Here is a 21,642-nt window from a genome sequence, read left to right on the forward strand (position 1 = left end):
TTTTTAATTATTATCCAAGATAGGAGTGAGTGTAGGTAGGGCTGTACCTGAAGAGTGGATGTGTGTTGTGCACGATGCCCTCATTGGTGTGGTCGTTGGCGTTGGTGAAAAGAACCTCCCAGTCGCTAGGCAAAGTGTCAGGGTCCACCGCAAAGCCGTGGTTCTGACTGGTGATGAAACAACGGCCGGTGCCCGTGTGGAGGCAGGGCTGGTTGTGCCCACGGTTACCGTACCTAGCAACGTAACAATAAAACCTCAATCAAATCCACAATATGCATAAAAACGCAGACAATACATTTTATGCAATAAATATTTTCAGACTCTTGACAAATGGTGATTTGAGTCGCAGTGCATGGTTTGGATAGAATTTCCGAGTTGTCATACCACGTTGGTTCAAGTAACCTTGGATAAAACAGCTGTCGCTTTCTCGAGCTTTTGGTCTGTTTTTAATCAAAAACATGGAGGCTGAGAACGGAAACAAGTTCCATTTCACACGAGAAGCCAAAGAAGTAGGTCCCTTAATTCCAACCTAGGAAATAGTTACATAGCCTGACCTGACCCAAAAAGGTCTTTGACCAGTAAAGTCTGGATATAACCAAAAATAAATCTTCAAATTTGACAACACAAAGATTCCAGATTTACTTTGCGTACGAGATTGGACCGAGTTACTGACTTCATCTTGTAGGTCTTTGCTCCAATGGCTAAGGAGAGCAGCTGATGTCCCAGACATATCCCGAAAACTGGCTTCGGGTGATCCACGCCCGCCACTTTCCGCACGTTGTCAATCGTAGCCTGACATTTCAGCGGATCGCCGGGGCCGTTGCTAATGAACAAACCGTCAAAATCTGAAGGGAACAAAAAAAAATTCTAATAAGTTAACGGTGGCTTAATTAACAGCCTTAATTTGAATTTAATATCCACCTGCACTGTCCAATGGGTGGTCCCAGGGTACGACGGTGACGCGGGCCCCTCGTTCGGCCAGGCAGCGAATTTGGTGGTATTTGATGCCGCAGTCCACCACGGTGATCCGCACATTGCCGCTGGGGTTGAATATCTGTGGCGTCTGGAGAAACACCAAAAAAGCTTAAATGGCTCTGGAAAAAAAGATGGTTTGGAGATAGGACTTTTTTTTAGATAACTACCCCTATGGACACATCCTGGACCAGGTTCATCTTGTTAGGATTTTCAAAAGGAACGGCCTCCTCGGGGGTTCCCTCCAGAAGCAGCTTCCCTAACATGGTCCCTTTCTCGCGGATCTTTTTGGTCAGGCAGCGGGTGTCTATGCCTAAATCAAAATGCAAACAGCTAAAAACATACAATCTAATAAAAAATAAATAAACTATGTTTTCCTGCCTTGTAGTCCAGGAACTCCTTGTTCCTGAAGCCACTGGTCCAAGGACTTGACTGAGCTCCAGTGACTTGGATTCTCCGACAGCTCCCCGATGATGAGAGCGGCGGCATGGATATTGTAAGACTCAAACCACTGGGAGGTAAGAGAATTTGGAATTATTGTAAAAATTGAATAGGCCTTTGATTACAAAAAAATAATTAAAAAGTGTAGCGTCATCTTGGAGAACCTTGCTTAGTCCAAAAGCTCCATCTTGGGACGATGGCACGCCGTAGTTGCCCACCAGTGGGTAGGTGAGGGTAATCAGCTGGCAGCGATAGGACGGGTCGGTCAAGGCTTCGGGGTAGCCCACCATGCCCGTTTGGAACACTATGGGAAAAAAATAATAAATCCCATTACATTTCAATTCAGCTTTTACAGTTTTCCAGACTACTTACCCACATACAATTTCAGGTATTTCTAAATAATTCATTTGAAGTAGTAACAGCAATTACATTAAATTTGAACCCAAGCTCCACAACAACAACAAAAAACATTTTGGGATATTAACACTTAGAACTCTAAAACTAAGGACAGAGAACAACAAGCCTTCTACTCTTACGGTTTCAACGTTTTTCCACGAGTAAACTAATCTGCTGCCATTGACGGCAAGAGACGTCCAATCCATTTGGACTGGGAGGAGCTAGTAGCCACAACAGATTTGCTGAGCTAGTTAAAAAGCACAAATTACAAAGTAAGAGACGTGTTCCGTCTTGAATTTTAGTCAACAGACAGGTTCCTCAAGACTTTTATGGAATTTGGGTCAACAACATGGCGAATGTCCAAATGGATGACAACATGCGTTTCGGAAGGGAATGAAAAGCCAGGTCTCACTTACCAACTTCTCCACTAACCTCCACCTTAGCCCCGAAATGGGTGCCCGTAAAACGCGTCCCGTCCTCCAAGATCAGGGTCGCCTTTGTGTCGATGCTCTTCCCGGACATCTTGCTTCAACTTCGTGGTGCTGTGCTACTTGCTGCTTGGCCAAGAACCGGTGGCTTTTCCACGTGAAACTCGGGAATCGGGAGAAAATGAGCCAAAAGAGCGATAGATGAGTCTCCTTTGGTGAAGGTTACTCGGAAATTGGAGAATGTCTGATGGGAGGCGGCGATCGGTTTGAGTTTTCCCGGTTTACGGGTGGATGCCGATGCTCCCAAAAAGTCCCACGTGTGCGGGGCAGGTTAACTCGCTTTCGAACCGCTCCACGTCAAGCTGGAATGAAAATTTCCGGTAAAGAGTTTTCACATATCATTAAAAAAATGGTCTTCTTTTTTTCGCCAAACATAGATTGGGAGGGAAATACATTCTACATATTGATTACATTTTATATTGATGAATTGAGTTTGCCGTATTTTAATAAATAGCGAACGGCGCACGTTTATTTTTATAACCTAGGGAAAAATTGTCTACTTCCGTTACAATTGGCGCTTGACAGAGCATAACTCGCTTCAGGCGTCATCGTCTACGTCATTTGGGGGCGGGTCTATTGCTCAACAACAACCATATGGCAACAATTTCACAACCGCTAGATTTATTGTGATTTTTTTCCACACAAACGTATAAACACAAATATCATAACTTATTCAATCTCCATTCGGAAAAAAACAATTGGTCATTTATGAAACAATTACAAGGAGCCCCAACAGGGGGCAAATTTAATCTTTTTGTGTGTAAAGTGACTTAAAATAATAATATGAGTGACCACTTTTTTATTGATTTTGTGGACTGTTACATCAGGCTTCGCCGAATCAACGCTCCTTCTACGCTTTTATTTTGATCGGCAGCCAATCTTTGTTTCTCCAGTTCCTGGTTGGTCTCCTTGACTTGGCGTTGAAGGCCGTGCAGCTCGTGCGTCTTGTCGTTCAACAACAGAATCAGTTGCGTCCGCTTCTTGCTGGCCACCTCGGCGTGACTCTGCAGGAGTTCTTTGCTGTTCCTCAGCTGCGTGTCCAGAATCTGGTCAAACACCAAGGTACTGAACCTGTCTTGAGTTTTGCCGCGGCGGTTTTTGCACACGATCTTCACAATTTCTTCCATGAGGCCACCCATGGGGCTCCGGTCGTCCTGGAGGTAGATCGGAGGCTCCAAGGGTTCAGGAGTAGAATATCGAGAGCCTTTGCCAGAATTGGACTTGGTTGCCATTTCCATCTGGCAGAAGACGTTTTGGACGGCCATCTTGGCTTGGAAGACCTGGTCGATCTTCTCGTTGATCAATTTGGTCAAAGCCGCCCTCTCCTTGACGGCGGTCTCCACGTCTCGTTGAAGAAGCTCTTTGACGTTTTGGAGCTGCCAGATGACCGTCTGGTTGAGTCTGGTTTTCCGGCTCCAGTGATCTTGTCTGGGGTCTTCCTTCGAGTCCGGGGCGGATTGCTTGAGGTGTATTCCCATGGACGAGAAGTCGAAGCCAAAGAGTCGGGAGCAAACCACGGCTTGGAGCTTCTGAAGTTTCTCAGTTATTACGGCCAATTTGGATTTAATCTCCGCCTGTTCCTTGTCAGCTTTTTGGTGGATCTCCTGCATCCTCTCTTGGTACGTCTTGCACATCTCGTTTATGTCCCGTTCGAGTTGCTGGAACTTCTGATCCGCCACGTTGTACTCACATTTCAGTTCATCCAGCTCGTGACCTTTGACCGTCTCGTTGGGGTGAGTCTTCAGGATGGGGTTCCTCATAAGTTTGCGGAGTTTGACGATTTGAGCCTGGACCTTCTTCTGCTCCAGTTTTATCATCTTGACATCCTTTGCGTCCAAGCGTTGGTTTTTGTTCTCCTCCGTGACAAAGACTTGGATTTGCTTTTTCAGCTTGTCTTTGTGGAGAAGGTCTTTCTTCTTGCAGTCTTCCAGGAAGGTGTCAAACTCCCTGAAGCGCTTATCGTGGTCTTGCTGCAAATTGTGAATGAGGCTGCTCCAGTAGTACTCCCTCTCGCTAAGTTTGGTCTTTTCCTTGTTGGTCAGGTCATGTTGGAGCAGCTCCAGCTTCTTCTTATACTTTTGCTCCGTCTGAAGGAGCTGTTCTTTCATCTGCTGGCCCATCCTGGCCATGTCTTCGTTATTCTTGTTCTTCACCATGTTGACGGCGTCCTCAATGTCCAGCTGCTCTTCTAGTATCATCTCAGAACGTTCCTTCTCGTAGGGCTTGACCTCCAGTTCCTCCACCTGCTGCACATGGCTTTTATAGTCCTCCTGGTCCTTCTTGACATCTTCTCTGTAGAGCTTGATTTCACCCAGGTATTCTTTAATGTACTGTCTGTGGTTGAGCTCGTCCATCTCAATTTCGTTGAACAGGTTAACATACTCCGCGTTGGTCTCTACCAGCTGTTGACCCGTCACTTCCCAAAAGGTTCGCAGCATGTCCACCTCCAACTGGAACTTGTTCCTCTCCTTCATTTCAGTTTCCACATCTTTTCGGAGCTGTTCGACCTGTTTAATGAGGGCCTTCACCTCCTCGGAGAGTTCAGGCGGAGGCTCGGGTTCTGGAGGGGGCTTGGGGCCCTTTGCCTTTCCCTTTCCTTTCCCTTCCTTTTTACCTTTGCCTTTCTTGGGAGGCATTTTTGCAAGTGACTGGTACAAAACCTCCTAGCGGGCCTTTTACGAAGGTTGGAAAGTTGATGATTGCCAAGCTATCCCGCGAACAAGAGCAACATCATCAAAGCATTGCACGTTGTTGAAGTCATAAATCCTACCAATGCTGCTTTGTGACAACAAAGATAGATGTCATCATTAGAATTCTTGTTGGGTTTGTTCTAATTTGGGCCACCAAACAAACTACATCAATAATAGGATTAAAACGATTTGGTCAATACATAAAATGAGTTGAATACAATAAGACGAGGAAGACGTACACATTTAGATGAATATGGTGGCATACTCGAGCTCAGTCACCATGAGGGGATGTAGCTCAGTGGTAGAGCGCATGCTTTGCATGTATGAGGCCCCGGGTTCGATCCCCGGCATCTCCACTCCTTTTCTTTGACTCCTCGATCACACATTCATAAAGTCTACATTTTGCTTAAAGAATACTTCATTTTTGTGCCATCTTTTTCTAATCTTACATTTACACTTCGTTTTCACAAAGAGTAACAAAACCCCTTGATTCGGATTGTATATAAACGATCGTTTTCATTTAAGACTCAAATCTACTTAATAAGCGGACAATTACGATTTATATTCTCTATCTACGTGGCGGTAACTAAGGAGATGAGTTTATTGACTATGCAAGTCCTATCTCTGCCTCGACGCGTCCTGCATTTATACAGCATCATCACTCAGCGACAGAGTGGCTTTTCACAGTGCCCGAATGGAAAAAAAAACAGCTGTTATTTTTTAATCTAATGTTTTTTCACTAAGTGCGTTTTTGAAGTGGTGAATTATTATTGGTCTTGATAGTTTTAGTGCCATTGTTAATGTGTTGACGTCAGATATACGATCACTTTTCAAAAGGTTCACGATGACGTCCTAAAGATGGCGACTGTTTCCATAGCAAAATAGTGTAGACTAGCCAGTACGCGAAGCTAAAGATAGCCATGAAGACAACCTTCTCCATGGCACCGAGCGACGCCTCAGCCCATCGCTTGCTCTCCAAGATGCTAACTGAACCCAATTAGAGAAAAATTAACCCGATCGACGCTGTTTCCATCGTGCAGGCATCCCACTGAAGTCCAAATATGCAGCTGAAACACCTAAAGACGCTTTTAACACCTCAGGTAAGAGGATAATGTAGTCGTTTCTAATCACGATTGAAGAACGAGAACACAATGTGCTTTTTTTGCTTCGGAATGTGCATGGATCTAACTCATCAAATGTTGTTATTACCTTGTTTTAGAACGTATCAAATGTGGTGCGTTTGATGTCTCTGTGAAACTCAGCTTCCAATTTTGAAATGTGTTATTATGAAGTTGCATGGTGGTCAAATTGGAGTTTCCATAGTTAAGCACGTGACTTTTTTGTTTTTGTAAATTCATTTTTTCTCTCTAATTTTTTTAGGAGGCTTCAGCCAAAGTCACATGCATGACCTGGGCTCCAAATAATGGCAAACTCGCTGTTTGCACAGTGGACCGAGTGGTGCTGCTATACGACGACCAAGGTGAAAGGAGGGACAAGTTCTCCACCAAGCCCATCGACTCCAAGGTATCCTTTGTCATCCTTTGTTTTCTCATTTGCAGCATCTCAATGTCCCATCAATTATTGTCTCACGGAGGTTGCGTAACAGCTGTGCCGTATTGTCTTGTCAGTATGGAAAGCAGAGCTACGCGGTCAACGCCATGGCCTTCTCGCCCGACTCCACCCGGATCGCCATCGGCCAGTCGGATAACATCATTTACGTGTACCGGATCGGCGAGGACTGGTAACGTGACGTCATTGTGTCTCATATTCGGTGTTAATGTGCGTAACACGATTCCCTTCTTTGCAGGGGGGACAAGAAAACTATTTGCAACAAATTTATTCAGACAGTAAGTATAGTGATATCTACTTTTTATATTAAGAATAAAATACAGGAACTAATACACATAACAGTATAATAATAATGTATTAAAAAAACAAAAAATGGAATGATTAATCATCTTTCAGACAGTAAGTATAGTTATATCAATTTTTTTATATTAATAATCAAATACAGGAATTGATATACATAACAGTATAATAATAATGTATTAAAAAAACAAAAATGGAATGATTAATCATCTTTTCTTTTGTTTTTTCCAGAGTTCTGTCATGTGTCTCCTTTGGCCGGCAGAGCACGCTATTGTTTATGGTTTATTGGAAGGCAAGGTAATAGTGACATTACTTAAAATATTATAAAATAGGCAAATATTCAATTAAACTTTCCTTTAGAGATGATTCTCAGTGTCATTCCTGTGTCAGGTTCGCCTTGCCAACGTTCAGACAAACAAGTCGTCCACCATGTACCTCACAGACTCCAGTGTTGTCTCATTGGCGTCCAAGTATATATATATATTTATTTCTTAACTCCTCCAAATCTTAAAGTCAACACAAACATGTCATTTTTTTTGCTGTTTGCAATTTTTCCTAGTGTTTCCGGGAATGGCGTCCTTTGCGGTCACGCCAACGGCAACGTCGTCCGCTACTTCTTTGACAACGAAGGCACGGTGGAATCTCAGGTGAGTTCAAACATTGGGAAAAAAAATCAACAACCTCGTAATTAATTTTTACTTTCTTCTACAGGGCAAGCTTTTGAAACACGGATGCCCGCCCTACGCACTGGCCTGGGGCGCTAACAGCGTGGTGGTAGGGGGCTGCGACAAGAAGGTCGTGGCCTATAACTGCAATGGTGAAATACTGCAGACTTTTGACTATAGCCGCGATCCCAGTGAGAGGGAGTTTACGGTAGCCGCCAGCAGCCCCAGCGGTCAGTCGGTGGTACTGGGAAGCTTTGACAGGTTAGCGAATGACCAATCAGGCACTCAATTATAGCAAATGAATGTTCCCGTCATATGGTCCCATTTTCCAGGTTGCGAGTGTTCAATTGGGCTCCTCGGAGAGGCATGTGGGACGAAGCCAAGTCCAAAGAGATCACCAACCTTTACACCATCACTAGCTTGGCCTGGAAGAGGGACGGATCTCGGCTTTGTGCTGTAAATGCGCTCTCTACGATGTCGATTCGTGCGGAAAAAAATCACATGTATTACCACGTGGTTGCTGTTTTGACAGGGGACGCTATGCGGTGGCGTGGAGCTCTTTGACTGCTGCCTCAGAAGAAGCATCTACAAGAACAAATTTGAAGTTACATATGTGGGCTTGAGCCAGGTATCTTAGACAAAAGTCAACAATAATACACTCAAAACATACAAAAAACATTTAAGACTTGATGCTTCTAGCAATCTAATGGAGAGGTTAAAAAAATACACTGTGTATGAGCGATTCTTTTACATCTCACAACACAAAGTGCAAAAATAGTGAGTAAACTCCACAAAATGAATTTTCAAACAATTCACTTTTACTTACTCTATGTACTCTAATAATGTATTTTACTTGACTTGACCAATACTAGACTTATTTTTGCTTTAACAATAGGAAACAAATACAGTATAGGATGATAACCTTGATGATCCCACTTCTTCAGGTCATCGTGAGGAACCTCTCAACAACCGCGCGGGTGGTCCTCAAGTCGCACTACGGCTACGAAATAGAAGAGGTGAAAATCTTGGGCAAGGACCGCTACCTGGTGGGCCACACCTCCGACACCCTCCTGTTGGGCGACATGCTGGCCAACAAGCTCAGCGAGGTGACATGCTTCAATGCTCTCCACGCAAACTAGGCGTTTTTGTGTCCTTGCGTAATCACCATACCTTCATCTTAAGGTGCCGTGGCCCGGGGGCGGAGGAAACGAGAAGTTCTTTTTTGAACACGAGTCGGTAAGTACCCCACACAATAAAACGTCACAATAACTGGAGTTAATGCGGTTGATTTGCAGGTGTGCATGATTTTTAATGCGGGAGAGTTGAGCCTGGTGGAGTACAGCGACAACAAAGTGCTGGGATCTGTACGAACAGAATTTATGAACCCTCACCTTATCAGGTACTCCCCACCAATAAAACAGCAGCAATTCACAACAAATTCAAATATCCCAATCATAATCTTAGGGATTTTTATTGTTTGTTTAGGACACTTTTTTCCGGTTGGCCTTTATACTGTATTTTGCATGTGCATGGGAAAAAAATAGCCTTTCCACTTGTGTACACTAGAGGACGATGTTGAATTGAATTGAATGCTTTCATTTTCATTATTATTATTATTATTATTGTCATTGGCATAATTCAGGAGTCTCAAAGTTACTAAAAAGTACAATACAAATAAAATAAAGGAAATCAGGAGTACTTTCTGGTTATGGCTACAATAACACTAAAGTTAATTAATTTTTTCCTTTCATTAAATTAAGAAAGTACTAAAACATCTAACATAAGAATAAGACTTAACCTATTATTCAATTATGACAAAATAATGTATCACAAATATTTATCTGATTTTTTTTTTTTAGTGTACGCATCAATGAGAGGAAGCACAAAGGAAACGAAGACAACAAAAAACTTGCATACCTCATCGACTTAAAGACCATCGCTGTTGGTAAGTGTAACAATAAATGGAATCTTTACTGACCCCTTAAAAAAAACTATACGACTTGCTCATATCAACTGCTGATTCTAATTCCGACTTAAACCATCTTTTTTATCTCCTCAGTGGATTTAATGGCCGGTTCCACCCTGGGAACCATCAGCCACGACTCCAAGGTGGACTGGCTGGAGCTAAACGAAACCGGCTGCAAGCTGCTCTTCCGTGACAAAAAGCCACGGGTGAGGGCGATAAAAGCAAGATGTTCCTCAAAATGGCAGCGCATGTAAAAGACAAGGTTAAACGAGTGAAATGTCTTCGCCAGCTCCACCTCTACGATATCGACAGCGGCGTAAAAAGCACGCTGCTCAGCTTCTGCTCGTACGTTCAGTGGGTCCCCGGCAGCGACGTGGTGGTGGCGCAGAACCGCGGGAACCTGTGCGTTTGGTACAGCATCGACAGTCCTGAGAGCATCACCATGTTTCCCATTAAGGCCAGTGGACGCGCTCGCACGTGACGTCACGGGAACGTTTTGCAGCGGCAACAATCCCGTTTTTTCCCTCACTTACAGGGCGACATCAAAGATCTGCAAAGAGCCGACGGTAAGACGGACGTGCTGGTGAGCGAAGGCGTCAACACGGTGACGTACACGCTGAAAGAGAGCCTCATCGAGTTCGGCACGGCGGTCAACGACGGCGACTACGGAGCGTACGCTTACCCCCGCCACTTTCGTCGCTCCCTCCGTGGCCGTACGGGAATGTTTAAATGTCTCTGTTGGTCCAAAGTGTCACAGCCTTCCTGGAGACCCAGAAGATGTCTCCGGAGACCGAAGCCATGTGGAAGACGCTCCGTAATCTGGCTCTCGAGGCCCGTCAAGTGCACATAGCGGAAAGGTTTGCAAAATTGGATTGGATTGGATAGCTTTATTCATCCCGTATTCGGGAAATTACGTTGTCACAGTAGCAAGAGGGTGAGGATGCAGAAATAGGAAAGGCATTTTAGACATAAATAGATAGGTAATAAGTAAGTTAATAAATAAATACATGAATAAATATATAAATAAATAAGCGTGTTGCTGAATATATATATATATATGTACATACACATATAAGCACATTTATACGTACATACACATATATAAGCACATATATACATACATACACATAGATGTACATTCAAGCATATGGTAGGTCTTAACACTCAGCCATTTTTTTGTTAAAGAGCCTGACAGTTACACTCAGCAATAATTTGGTGCATGTTTGTCAAATTTATTGAACTATTTGAATAGTAAGTGTTAGGAGACGTTGTTGGCCTAAATAATTGTGCAAATCCTGTTTTTGAGTCTCTTAATATTAAGAGTTTATTTTATTGATGCAATAATGATAATAATTTTTTACTTTTTTTAATTGATTGAAAGTATTTCTTTTCAAATATTTCAATATTTCTTAGTATTTATTGTTTATGTATACCTATATTCATTATTACCATTTTTCATAGTGAAAGATCACGCTTTTTGAAAATATTAGATTTTTCTAAATGTCTTTAAAAAAAAGTTCAGCTTAATTCAGTCGTTCATTAATTAACATTTTCTGTAGTCCCTGATGAAAACATGATTATCTTATATTAGATCATCAATGTTACAGTTGCCTAATCCAACATTTCTGCTTTCATGGTTTTTGGTTCCAATCCACAGTTACATCTAAAGCCTGGATTCATAAGACATTATAATTTTTATTTTTTTACTGTATGATACTCCATAATCAGTTTTGTACTGGTTTTGACTGTATTTAACCGCCAAGTGTTTTTCCCCATCGTTTCCGTAGGTGTTTTGCCGCTTTGGGCGACGTGTCCACGCTTCGTTACCTCCACCAAACAAACCAGATAGCTGAGAAGGTTTCAAAAGAAATGGTGGGTGGTGCGTTAAGAAATGCACAAAATATCCTTTGACCAAGCACACAACAAGAAATAGTGTATGTACGTTTAGGGTGGGGATGGAATGGCGTTCTACCAAGTGCAGGTGCGCATGGCCATGCTGGACAAGAACATCGAGTTAGCTGAGATGCACTACATAGAGCAGGTCAGCCGTGGAAAGGAAACCTCAAAACAATTACCGAGTCAAAAACGAATGTCTTGTGTTGATATAGAACGCCATTGACGAAGCCATACAGATGTACCAAGAGCTTCACATGTGGGACAAATGCATCGCCGTGGCTGAGGCTAAGGTAGACGGCCTCCCACGTAATCCTGATTGAACAAAATTAAAACAAAACTTTAATATGTTGCTGAATTTAGGGCCACCCGGAGTTGGAAACATTGCGTGGAAACTACTACCGGTGGCTGACCGACACGGGCCAGCACGAGAAGGCCGGCGAGGTCAAAGAAGGCGAGGGGGACTACCAAGGAGCAATCAACTTGTACTTGAAGGCGGGGCTTCCCGCTAAAGCCGCCCGCCTAGCTATGAACAGGCCTGACATCACTAATAACGCCGACACCGTCAGCCGGATAACCTCTAACCTCGTCAAAGCCGAGTACTACGAGCAGGTAGGTTCTATAGGGTGACCCCCAATATGTTCATATGTCAAACTCGCACATCATATTCACAATTTTTATGCTTCACTTTTTGTCATTTGTCGTCATCCAGGCTGGCGATTTGTATGAAAAGACACGCAACCACCAAAGAGCTCTGGAATGCTATTGCAAAGGAGCCGCTTTTAGTAAAGGTACAGTAAATGGCTTTCGTATAGTATATCAAAATGTTGGAGTTGAGTGTATATGTTTAAAAACGTTGTTGTTTGGTGCAGCCGTGGAGCTGGCTCGCCATTCCTTTCCTGCCGAGGTGGTGAAACTAGAAGAGGCCTGGGGGGACTACCTTGTCCAACAGAAACAGATGGACGCGGCCATCACACACTTCATCGAAGCCGGGTAAAATGGTCTGAAGCGAAAGCAGATGGAGAGTTGGGAAGAATGACTCACTCATTAAAACTCACATCAACTTTGGTGCTGGCAATTTGCAGTGAACTTTTGGATGCTACACTTAAAACCAAATCTGGTAGCATTTGTCATTTCAGTCAAAAGGGTTTTGGGATGCACTTTGCTTGTTCTCCCCGGGCTAGCGTGGGTTTTCTCCGGGTACTCCGGTTTCCTCGCACATAGCAAAAACATGCATGCCAGGCTGGTTGAACACTCTAAATTTCCTCTGCGTAAATGGTTGCCCGGCAATTGGCTAGGCAGCAATTCAGGCTGAGGAATAAAACCAATGAGCTAAATTCCCTCATTTTGTAGTTGCTCCATCAAGGCCGTGGAGGCAGCCATTGCAGCTCGCCAGTGGAAGAAGGCCGTCCACATCCTGGAGCTCAACGACGACCCGGCCACTGCCGTCCACTGCCTTAAAATCGCTCAACACTACGCCTCTGTGCAGGAAATGGAGGTACACTCCCTGGAAACAAGTTTTTACACTAGTCACATTATTTGGCTTGGGATTATATGAATATATCTGTCACATTGGGGTTTATGCACTTTTTTCCTTGCTTGGCTAGGCCTGTGACCTTTTAGTCCAGATATTACCGTACTTAAGAATACAGCCAATGCTTTATATTATTTAACTCTTTATCCGCTGCCGCTCTTGAAGATCAACTAGCGATAAGCCTATTGAAATTCACAGCAGAAGGATGACGTCACATAATTAGACGCCCAGCATCATCAAGCCACTCTTATTACCCCTGACTGGTGCTCATCATTTCAATAATCTACTGTAGCGCTCAGTGTAAATACACAAGACAGCAATTAGTTCTTCAATCTTTGCGACTAATTGACAAAGTTGCTGATACAACGGTAAATCGTACATGGCGGCGGCAGCCTCGAGGCTCAACTCGAGTTGCGCATTTGCAAGTTTGTCACAGCGGGGTGAATTATTGCTGACGGAAGAAGATGAGACACAAAAAATGCAAAGAGAGGAATAAAAAGCCACGCAGGACGCCACTTGTGATGAGCTCAGCTTGGCCCAGCCGCCTCTGCAAAGCTGAAAATAGTCGTCTATTTGCGTCCGTTTGCTCCACGGGCGCATTCTGGCAAAGTCATTAAGATAACAAGCTCGCCCCCGCCTGCGAGAAAGTGTGATTCTCTACAACAATAAAGATCACCCAGGCGAATGGCACACCTGCGGGAAAGAATAACGTGGCACTTTTTAATTGGAACAACGGCAAAATGCGCATTCGCTGCATTGCGTGATGATATCGCGCCCTCCACGCTTTCGCATTCCCAAGCACGGGAGATTGAAAGGCAAATATTTTCACATTTTACATTTAACAAATACGCCGTACGTGAAGCATTTGGGGAGTACTCAAGTACATAAAAATAATGACATTTAAAAATATTATAAGAAATGAGAAAATTTCACAATAAAATATTTAAAAATTTGCATTAACATCATTTTTGTGTGTTCTGCAGGTGGCGGAGCACTTGTTTGTCAAAGCGGGCCACATTAAGGACGCCATTGACATGTACACGACTGCAGGATGCTGGGAGAAGGCTCACAAGGTTTTCTTTGCCGTTTTAAATGGCTAAATATTCCAAATAGAAATTGAAATGTGGATCTTGTTGTTGTCTTGGGATGCAGTTGGCACTGAAGTGCATGAGCAAAGAAGAAGTCACCGAGCTTTATGTGCGGCGAGCTCAGGAAATGGAGCGAGATGGCAAATTTAAGGAGGCTGAGAGGTACTTGGAATTGTTTTTTCTCAATACACTAAAGCGGAAAAGACATCGCAAGTCAGACATCTTTGTTTTGAAGTGGACTTATCATTTCTGTGACCTGGTATCCTTTCAGGTTATTCTCCACAGTGAACCAAACAGACCTAGCCATTGCCATGTACAAGAAAAATCAAATGTTCGAGGACGTGGTCCGCCTGGTGGCTAAACATCACCCCGACTTGTTGACCAATACACACCAACACCTGGCCAAGGTGGGTTTTGCATTTTATATCACCATACTTTCACAATTCGTAGTCCAAAAGAAAACATAGGTACAAATTGGCCTGCAACAAAGACCAGGCTGACACTTGTGGTCAAAATAATAAAAATGATAGATAGTAAATACGGGCGAATTTCATCCCTTTTGTTGAATGCTGTGTAATAGAGCACAATTGCTTTTTCCTAAAAGCCAAAAGGCAAATAAAGCTGAAAATCAGGCCTTTTTTGTCTAACTATCTTCAAAGGAGCTGGAAGCTGATGCCAAATTTTCAGAGGCAGAACATCATCTAATGGAAGCCAAAGACTGGAAGGCTGCTGTCAACATGTATCTAATCCGTGACATGTGGGAGGATGCGTATCGGGTACACGCACAAACGCACGCAAATATATTTCCCCGCCTACTGCATTACAATGAAACAATACGATATTCGTGCATTTTGTGCCGCAGATCGCCAAAAATCACGGCAGCCCCAACGCTCCGAAGCAGGTGGGCTACCTTTGGGCCAGGAGTCTGGGCGGCGAGGCGGCGGTCAAGCTGCTCACCAAGTTCGGCCTCTTGGACTACGGCATTGAGTCGGCGTCAAACAGCTGGTAAGCGCCGTGCCATGCCACCAACAAACTCCCCGCGTTCTCAAAACAAGGATGTTTTTCTTTGTTTTTGTAGTTTGTTCGACTTTGCCTTCGAACTGGCTCGCCTTTCCAGCAAGGAAAAAATACCTGAAATCCACCTGAAGCATGCCAAGCACTTGGAAGAAGAGGTACATTTGAAGTTTCACTGTTAAAAAAAGACACAATTTGTAATTGTAATTTTACTTGTATGATCAAAAACAACTGCAGCCCGCCGGGCTTATAAATCACAATCTTAACCATCAGAATACTAAAAAAGAACAAGTGTGTTGTCTCATTAAATTTTTTAACTAGCATGATTAATAGCAAGTTGTATTTTTTACTACATAAACTCTACACCCTGCTATTATAACATCATTTTACCAAGTACCAGTACTGATGCAAAATTGCTAAATACTCCATTTTTGCTTTTAGAGCAAGTTTTCAGAAGCAGAGGTGGAGTTCATTAAAGCAGGAAAGCCTAAAGAAGCTGTGCTCATGTGAGTAGTGGTTGCCATTGACAGCAGGAGATGACATTTAGCATATTCTACTAGAAAGCCAGATTCTTTTTGTGCATCTTTTCTAGGTACGTTCACCACGAAGACTGGGCCAGTGCGCAGCGAGTGGCCGAGATCCACGATCTGGACAGCGTGACGGAGGTTCTGGTGGGCCACGCCAAGTTCTGCTTTGAACAAAAAGATTTCCCGAAGGCCGAAGCCCTCCTGCTCAGAGCCGAGCGATCCGACCTGGCTGTTAAATACTACAAGGTGGGACTTTTAGTCGGCAGCTTTTTAATTCAGGCTTGTTGTTGTTGTTTTTGGGAGGTTTAGCCATATTGTTTTTGACAGGATGCGGACATGTGGAGCGATGCCATGCGTATTTGCAAGGAGTACTTGCCCAATAAGCTCTCCTTTCTTCAGGAGGAGTATGAGAAGGAAGCTACTAAGAAGGGAATGAGGTGAGGTTTTTAAAAACATGTTTTTTTTACATGTATAAGATTTAAAATAATACAAGAAATTGTTAAACCTCTTAAGATGAATTAACACCCATGTAAAAAATAAAAATAAAATAAAGGAGACTATTAGCGTCATTTTAGAGGCTCTAATAAGAAGATTTGGCCCATTTTTAGATCAATACTTTTTCGATTCATTTGATAATGATGGTAGTTGGCAATTAATCATAGCAGTCCTAGTCAAGGTAAATACATTTTTGTTATCTGTCCTTTCGCTCTGCACACATTTATAGTCACAACACCTACACCGACTGCTGGTTGCCATGGCGCAAAGAAGAAAAAAAACCTCTTATTAGCTCGGTGTTGGACTGCTCATCGGCTTCAGAGGCTAATGATGCTAAGAGATGTTGGCTTTGAAAAGAAAAGAATTTGAATCTCCTGGGGCGAATGGAAAGCATGCACAAAGCTGCCGCTCGGCCCAGACAGGAATAACTTGGCAGCTTGACGACTGGTGGGAGAAAACATCAAACGCTACCCGTGGAAACCGTGGGGGAAGATGGCTGTTTTAAGCAAGACAACACTGAATTATTCAACTGCGGCTCTCTGATTTTTTTTTCTTTTTCCTCCATGCGATCTATTCTGAATTTCTTTTAAACCGATTCCCTTCAGTGGATATTCATTTAAAAAGTATCATTAGCCATTTCCCTTTGTAAAGCCTTCAATGATACAAAAGATGAGACTATAATTCCAGCATATATGTCACACAAGCTGAAAAAAATATTATAACACTCGCATTCCTGGCCAAATTATGGAAAAAATGCAATTTATAGTCTGTAAAATCCAGTACTCATTTTCTGTTTCAGGGGTGTTCAAGGTCTGCTGGAACAGGCTCGGGAATGGGAGCAGTCGGGCGAGTATTCCCGGGCAGTGGAGTGCTACCTAAAGATAAAGGACGATCCCAACGCAGCCCTCATGGAAAAGTACTGGATCAAGGTGAGCATTGTCTTCTTTGCTCTTTCCATTAGACTCGTGTGGTCAGATACCGATCCATCCCAACTCCACCCACGAGCAGGAAATGCGGATATCGGATGTACAACATCCTGTTCTGCGTGTGGATGTATCGCTATCGTGTCCTTCTTTGTATCAAACCAAGCGCGCTATTGATTTTCCTGAAGCTCAATTCCAATAGATACTATATAGCCATATCCACATATAGAGGGATATTTTATAACTCATTGGTTGGCATTGAGAGAGATTAATGAGATCTATTTGGCATAGTCGCTGCCATATCATGATTCAAATGGATTGTCTATTGATAATCACTCACAGGATCTTTCGCATCCATAAACAGAAGCATAATTGAATATACATGCTACATGGCTATAGGCAGACTGTAAAAAAAAAAAAAACTTTAATCAATGGTGGAATACTAGCCGCTGTGAATGAAATCTACTTAAAATGTACCATAGCAATGAAATGCTCAGAAATGTACCATTAACGCTGCCCAGTTTTTTTAATATAATTTTTTGTCATGATTTTTAGTATTTGGCTAAGAATATATTATTCTTAAAACAATATAATATTGTCATTTATTTTGTCCAGGCCGCTGACCTTTCAATTAAGTTCCTGGGCGAGGAGCGAGCTGTGAAGGTGATTCAGGTGGTCGGTCCTCGTTTGGCTCAGCTCAGGAAGTACAACACTGTGCGTCTTCATACAAACACATGCTTTTACCTAAAATACACCCACATTTCATATTAATGTATTTAATATGTTTCACCTAATAGGCGGCTGAGCAGTACATTCACGTCGGCCTGATCAAGGATGCTATTAACGTTCTCATGGAGGGGGAGGAGTGGAGCAAAGCCAAACGGGTGGCGAAGGAACTGGAGCCAAGGTATGACACACAGTTTTTCTCCTGAAATGTCAAAAAACAACAACAGCAACAATGCAGGCGTATATTTCTCCCTCAGATACGAGAGTTATGTGGACCAAAAATACAAGGAACACTTGAAGAACCAAGGCAAAGTGGACTCGGTATGTCCAGCGTGACTATTCATGCACGAATTATAATTGTTTTTATTACGTTCATCTTCATCGTCTTGCCAATGCATATTTTGCGATAGCCAATAATAAAATAAATAAATGAAGAATTTCTTAATTCATCAACTTCTCTAAAATAGTGACATTTTGGGATCATTTTGCCTTTCAGCTGGTGGGCGTTGACGTCATGGCTGCTTTGGACATGTATGCCGAAAGAGGCCAGTGGGACAAATGCCTGGATACGGCGTCCAAGCAGGTGAGTAAAAGTTCAAAATACTGACATTTCCTGAGTGACGGTCAAGCCAATTTGGAGTGTCATCTCATGTTTTCAGAACTTTAAGATCCTTCACAAGTACGTGGCTTTGTATGCTACACACCTTATTCGCGAGGGTTTTGCCGTGAAGGCACTGCAGCTCTACGTGCAGCATGGAGCGCCACCAAACACGCAGGTAAATATGAAACAAGCAGAATTCAGTTTTTAAGATTTTTTTACTCCGTTTTTCCTCTTCTTAGAACTTTAACATCTACAAGCGGCTGTTCCTCGACATGCTCCACCTTCCCGACGCTACGAACTCCTACCGCACGTGGGCCGATCTCCGCAACGTTCTACTACAGCTGGTACTCGCCCATCTCGACATTAGTTGTATAATTCATCATGAATAAAAGTATTCATTTCATTTTTTTCCTTTTTATTTTTTGCCAGTGTGAGAATTTGGCCAAATCAGCAGGCGAAAACTCTCCAGCACATGGAGAATTTGAGCAGATGCTGCTTATTTCGCATTATTACACCACCAGAGCCGCTGTGGTTGGGCTAGAAGAACTGGTATGTATTGAAATTCTGGGGGGAAAAATGAGGAATTTTGTCGAAAATGAGAAATAGGACATCATTTGGACGTTTGCTCATGTCTAAAGTCGATATTTAAGGCAAAATTGCAGCTATTTTTCTTCCTTTACGTCCTTTTCTAACACTGGACAATAGACGGTGCAAAATGGCAATGAGTCCATTAATGCCTGAATAGTACATTTGACTACATTTCTATGAGTTAACATTATTGTATGATATGCGATCTTGAAAAAAGCCCTATATATTGGTCGATCTTTAATTAAAAGTTGTTTCCTATTTGCAGAGTAGCATCGCAGCCAAGGTGTCCGTGTCTCTCCTGCGTCACACGGACGTTATCCCTGCAGATAAAGCCTTCTACGAGGCCGGTTTAGCCTGCAGGGTTAGCGCATTCTCCATTTTAGGTCATTTGGTCCAAATATTTCTTCACTTCTTACATCTCCTTTTCCTTCTCCTGACAGGCAGCCGGATGGGAAAACATGGCCTTCATATTTCTCAACCACTTCCTGGACGTGTGCGATGTGAGCGTCCTCATTGGCTACTCGGGTTGAACAATTTTAGGGAAAAAAATAATTATACGTTCCATCATACTATCAGAACACTAGCTAAAAGTTTATAACAATCAGTTTCAAAAAGCAGTTATGCTTTCTGCCAATCATATCTCTACATTTTAATGACGTTATACCATGCGGAAAAACATATTTATAATTAAACATGGTCTAACCTTGCCGTTTGTTGTACATATAATGTATTTATTATTCGGGGTGATTTTAATAACTTGACCAAACAGAGTGAAATTGTATAAATTTCATTTCCCGGGCTAAATTGAATCCCTTTTCTGGGATACTTATTTTAATCATTTTACAAAAAAAAACCTTTCTCTGGTAGGCCATCACGGACGGAACACCGGACTCGCTGGATCATTCGGACTTTACCGACACCGACATCCCTTATGAAGTTCCTCTGCCCACCAAACCTTGCGTTTCCGTACGTACCACCGCCCGCCATCTCCCTTCCCTTCGTATCTCACGTATTTCCTCGCCTTTTCCAGGATCCCCAGCGAGAGGAGATCCGCAACTGGGTCCTCACCGTCGCCGTGTACGGTCGCCTGGAGCAGGTTCTGCCGCGCGACGAAAGAAAAACGTACGAGGCGTCGCTCGTGGACACCAACAGCGGTCTTCATTCGCCGCCGTGTATTCTCACGGGTGAACAAAAAAACTCGCTTTAAATGAGTAGCTCAAGTTTGTGACTAAAACTGATGAAAATTCGGCCCTGCCCAGGTTATCCCGTCCTAAAAAGCAAGGTGGAATTTTCGTCGACGGGAAAAGTTGCCAATAAAGAAGACTGGAACAAATTCTTGATGGCCACCAAGGTGAGTTCATGGTTAATGGAGGGAGGGAGCTATGATACGGTATTAAATGCATTGCGTGATATTGGATAGTACTAATAAATAACGTGCCGATGCTGCAAAATATGTAATTTTCAAGATTTTGTTTTCAACAAGAAAGAAGTTGAAGATGAAGAATTTTTTTTGTATTTTTTATGATTAAAGGTGTTGGTATTCTTGTAAATTTTGTTGAATATGCTGAATTAGCATTTTTTTCTTTTGCTCTGTTATTTAAATTGTGGATAAATGTACATGTCAAACACTTTTTGAGAAGAAGTGAAAACGGGCAGGCTAGCAACCTTGTGTCCTCTGCTACTGTATGTAATTAGCAAATAACTACAAGTGGAAATTTTGGGGCACGGGTTGTGGACATTTGAAAATTAGTGATTGCAATTTCTTGTACAAATCCAGACCAGTCACAGTCCAGAGTGTCAGGATGTCCTAAAGTTCATCAGCCAGTGGTGTGGCGGCCTCCCTGCATCCGGATTCTCCTTCCATTGACGCTGACAGAAGGTTCTCAAGAATTCCAATGTTGTCTGTTATATATTTATGATTTTCGCCAATCTCCTTGGCATTGTTTTTGTTTTTAATTCTACGTTCTATGTATGTTTTTTTGTTTTGTTTTGTATAGCTACACTTGAATGTGACCTCATTTCAATTCTCTCAAAAAATATGTATTGTCATTATTAACTATTTTTGTGTGTTTTTGTAGCTTCTTATATAAATGACCTCAACATCTTACTTTGTCTACTTCTGGTGAGTTCATTCACATTTCAATTAAATGAAGTGGTGTCTCGATGAAACTTCCTCATGTGGAAGACAAAATACACACGCAGACAAAACCTTGTAATAAAATGTACTCCAAATTAACCTATGAAAATCACATTTTATTTCTCATCATGTTCTCTCATGTTCATTTATTCCTCAACAGTGGCGACCTCCGTGTCAAATCATTTTGAGTGCAGAATTAATATAAATACGTACATCACGTTATCATCAACTTTTTATAAACAAACAATAGATTCGTTTGCAATGTGTACCAGTGAATTTTATTAGGTCAAGAAAATAACATTTTTTTGCGTTGTAAATCAAAATTAGGGCATCTACAAATGCCCTGAACATTAAAATAATGAATCCTGTGAGTTGTTTTTCCCTGCCAAGATGCTCTTTTTCTTTATACTAGTCAGAAAATACATTCTGCAAATAATTTGTCAAAAATATAAATAAACTCAACATTACACACATTAATTTCCTACTATAACACATTGAACATGCAAACAACCTTTTTTTTTTTTCAAAATTGACTTTAGTCCTAAGCGCAAACCTTTGTATACCATTATTTTCCACATAATAGAAATTTAGATTGAGAAAAAATAAATTCACAAATGATCGCTTCGAGC

The 21,642-nt window shown here is 42.4% G+C and overlaps 3 protein-coding genes and 1 non-coding gene across 8 annotated transcripts in view; 2 read left to right on the top strand and 2 right to left on the bottom strand.

Moving 5' to 3' along the window:
* The window catches only part of cad (carbamoyl-phosphate synthetase 2, aspartate transcarbamylase, and dihydroorotase), a 12,101-nt gene extending 9,372 nt beyond the window's left edge, over positions 1-2,729 (bottom strand). Inside the window, exons 1-7 of one of the 2 annotated variants that reach the window (XM_077587643.1) lie at positions 2,226-2,729; positions 1,578-1,717; positions 1,354-1,483; positions 1,143-1,285; positions 922-1,063; positions 674-845; positions 48-233 (exon numbers count right to left, since the gene is read on the bottom strand). In XM_077587643.1, coding sequence (XP_077443769.1) covers positions 48-233; positions 674-845; positions 922-1,063; positions 1,143-1,285; positions 1,354-1,483; positions 1,578-1,717; positions 2,226-2,331 — 1,019 coding nt within the window. In that variant the 5' untranslated portion in view covers positions 2,332-2,729. The remainder of the gene's footprint in view (positions 1-47; positions 234-673; positions 846-921; positions 1,064-1,142; positions 1,286-1,353; positions 1,484-1,577; positions 1,718-2,225) is intronic. The other variant, XM_077587644.1, reaches the window with a different exon arrangement.
* ift172 (intraflagellar transport 172) lies at positions 1,367-21,266 on the top strand. 4 transcript variants are annotated; one of them, XM_077587647.1, is made up of 49 exons: positions 1,369-1,490; positions 6,028-6,087; positions 6,368-6,511; positions 6,616-6,728; positions 6,795-6,834; positions 7,088-7,153; positions 7,247-7,326; positions 7,416-7,503; positions 7,568-7,782; positions 7,854-7,977; positions 8,054-8,149; positions 8,466-8,627; positions 8,704-8,757; positions 8,817-8,920; positions 9,381-9,466; positions 9,581-9,693; positions 9,777-9,944; positions 10,023-10,159; positions 10,237-10,344; positions 11,275-11,359; positions 11,436-11,528; positions 11,596-11,673; positions 11,744-11,992; positions 12,093-12,171; positions 12,253-12,373; positions 12,734-12,878; positions 13,898-13,987; positions 14,067-14,164; positions 14,274-14,409; positions 14,662-14,778; positions 14,865-15,007; positions 15,081-15,174; positions 15,458-15,522; positions 15,609-15,789; positions 15,871-15,980; positions 16,838-16,967; positions 17,577-17,675; positions 17,759-17,868; positions 17,945-18,008; positions 18,184-18,270; positions 18,347-18,463; positions 18,528-18,632; positions 18,718-18,837; positions 19,142-19,237; positions 19,317-19,376; positions 19,744-19,842; positions 19,907-20,060; positions 20,136-20,227; positions 20,654-21,266. In XM_077587647.1, exons 2-49 carry the CDS (start codon positions 6,049-6,051, stop codon positions 20,741-20,743), a joined length of 5,244 nt encoding a protein of 1,747 aa, XP_077443773.1. In that variant the 5' UTR covers positions 1,369-1,490; positions 6,028-6,048; the 3' UTR covers positions 20,744-21,266. The 4 variants fall into 4 exon arrangements, with proteins under 4 accessions (XP_077443775.1, XP_077443773.1, XP_077443774.1 ...); XM_077587648.1 differs by lacking the exon at positions 1,369-1,490 and adding an exon at positions 3,239-3,359; XM_077587649.1 differs by lacking the exon at positions 6,028-6,087 and having other exon boundaries at positions 1,367-1,490.
* On the bottom strand, positions 2,912-5,221 carry LOC144064829 (dynein regulatory complex subunit 4-like). Its single transcript, XM_077587650.1, has one exon. It carries the CDS (start codon positions 4,931-4,933, stop codon positions 3,116-3,118), a length of 1,818 nt encoding a protein of 605 aa, XP_077443776.1. The 5' UTR covers positions 4,934-5,221; the 3' UTR covers positions 2,912-3,115.
* trnaa-ugc (transfer RNA alanine (anticodon UGC)) lies at positions 5,272-5,343 on the top strand. The gene has a single exon. It is a non-coding gene; the product is annotated as a tRNA-Ala (tRNA).
* Positions 21,267-21,642: the final 376 nt, after the last annotated feature.

The sequence above is a fragment of the Stigmatopora argus genome, chromosome 19 (assembly GCF_051989625.1).
Source record: "Stigmatopora argus isolate UIUO_Sarg chromosome 19, RoL_Sarg_1.0, whole genome shotgun sequence".
NCBI lineage: Eukaryota > Metazoa > Chordata > Actinopteri > Syngnathiformes > Syngnathidae > Stigmatopora > Stigmatopora argus.